This window comes from Sinocyclocheilus grahami, unplaced genomic scaffold (genome assembly GCF_001515645.1).
Source record: "Sinocyclocheilus grahami isolate Dianchi unplaced genomic scaffold, SAMN03320097.WGS_v1.1 scaffold389.1, whole genome shotgun sequence".
Taxonomy (NCBI): Eukaryota; Metazoa; Chordata; class Actinopteri; order Cypriniformes; family Cyprinidae; genus Sinocyclocheilus; species Sinocyclocheilus grahami.
The window spans coordinates 567892-569704 of record NW_015505568.1 but is presented as its reverse complement, the minus strand read 5'-3'; the positions used below and the strand labels follow the sequence as shown (position 1 = coordinate 569704).

Below are 1813 nucleotides of genomic sequence, written 5' to 3'. Positions count from 1 at the left end.
ATATATATATATATATATATATATATATATATATATATATATATATATATATATATAATTATATCTTTTATAAAATGGTATTATATAAATGTTAATATTAATATACAAAATAAAAAATGATTTTATATTTTTTGTCAATCATATATGAATAGGCAAATTGATTAATCAGCCTGGCATACACTGGTCAAATCTCTGTCTCTCTCTTTCTATTCGTCTAATCTCAATATGGCCAAATATGAATGAATCTACAATAACAATAATTAAAAGTTATAATATTGGTCTGTGCAGATTACTGAAACTATAGACAAATAATGCAAAATGAATCACTTTTATAAAAGAATAATAATGCTGGGGAATTTATTTAAATACACTTTGATAAAGGAAAAATTCAATTTAATTAAGAAATATTCCATTTCAGTTTCGGGATGGGTGGGGCTTTACCTGAGACACGCCTCCTGGAGTTTGATTGGCTGTCGGCAGCTAAGGTACTGAAGACAGCTGTCAATCACCCGATCCAGATCCGCCTCCACTGCAAACACACGTTCAGAATAAAGACTCGTCCTCAAACACAAATAGCATATGAAACTGAAGGAAAATCAGCTGTAAATATTAAAACAGACACTGAATAGTGAAAAAGCAAATACATTTTTTTTGGAGACCCTGTACACTATTACAGATTTGTCCTAATTCTCTATCCCCACAGACCTGAATGTATTTCTCCAGTGAATGCACTGCTGTCGACTTAAAATTCACAGCAGAATTGCAAACAGTGAACGCCTGCGTCATGATGGCCACAGATGTTCTAATGTATTCTAATAGTCTCCACGGCAGCATTATCCTAATTAATTAATTAAGCAGCCTGATGTAGAGCCTCATTACTCTAGAAAAATGGAGGTGAATGCAGAGGGACGGCGAGACCAGACACAGAGAGAAATGAAGGATGGAGAATAATAAAGAGGGGAAATGATGTGAGAGAGAGAGAGAGCACTAGAGCCAGCTGGGAAATAAACAGCATGACCTCTCATGTCTGTCTGTCTCTCAGGTGTCTCTCATAACCATGGAAACTCTATCAGTATTCAGTATTTCCCTCCTCTCACAAACGGTTTTCTCTGGATGAATCTGCTCCACATGGCGGCTCAATCAAACGACAAATCACACAAACCACTGGCTTCAAATTTCTCATGGTTTGGTTTGTAACACGGTTGCCAGATGTCGCTAGACTTGAGGCTAATATTGAAAACGAAATATCATCAGCCAATAGTCAATATTATTTGCATGCACTGAGCCTGAATGCATGAGATGAATGCAGCATGTGAGGTTTTTCCACTTCACCCCTTTTGCAAACCATCTGGATTCCATCAGAAAACCCACTGAGGGTGAGAAAAAACGAAAAGAACTGATACGAAAGAGTAAAAAACCCCTCGGAGCTGCTGCAGAGGAATGAACAGAGCAGCACAGGATGGTGTGTCTGAGCAAAGCTCTGGGGTTTACAGCTGGAGCTGTGATGTGACATCAACAGGAACACGTCTTCATCGCTTACGGTGAGACTGACTTTGACTTTTGCTGTGACTGAGACTGAGACTGAGACTGATGCGAGTCTGCCATCTAGAGGTGATTGTGCTCACAAAAGTTGTTAGACAACACAGAATGTGTATTTTGCATTCCCCCAAGTAACTGCAATCGCTCACAAACATTTCGTTTTCTCTCAAAAACTCTGAAAGATAGTTTTTCCTTCCATCTCATATCATTTCCATCACCAGTTTTGCATTCGCTCACAAACATTTTACGCAAAGTTTCTCAAGAAGGCACAAAG

General features: G+C 37.8%; 1 protein-coding gene across 2 annotated transcripts in view; it reads right to left on the bottom strand.

The window, feature by feature from the left end:
- tti1 (TELO2 interacting protein 1) overlaps positions 1–1813 on the bottom strand; it is a 12080-nt gene that overhangs the window by 2744 nt on the left and 7523 nt on the right. For both annotated transcript variants that reach the window (XM_016231386.1, XM_016231385.1), the window contains exon 7: positions 442–529. In XM_016231386.1, the coding sequence (XP_016086872.1) occupies positions 442–529 (88 nt within the window). The remainder of the gene's footprint in view (positions 1–441; positions 530–1813) is intronic.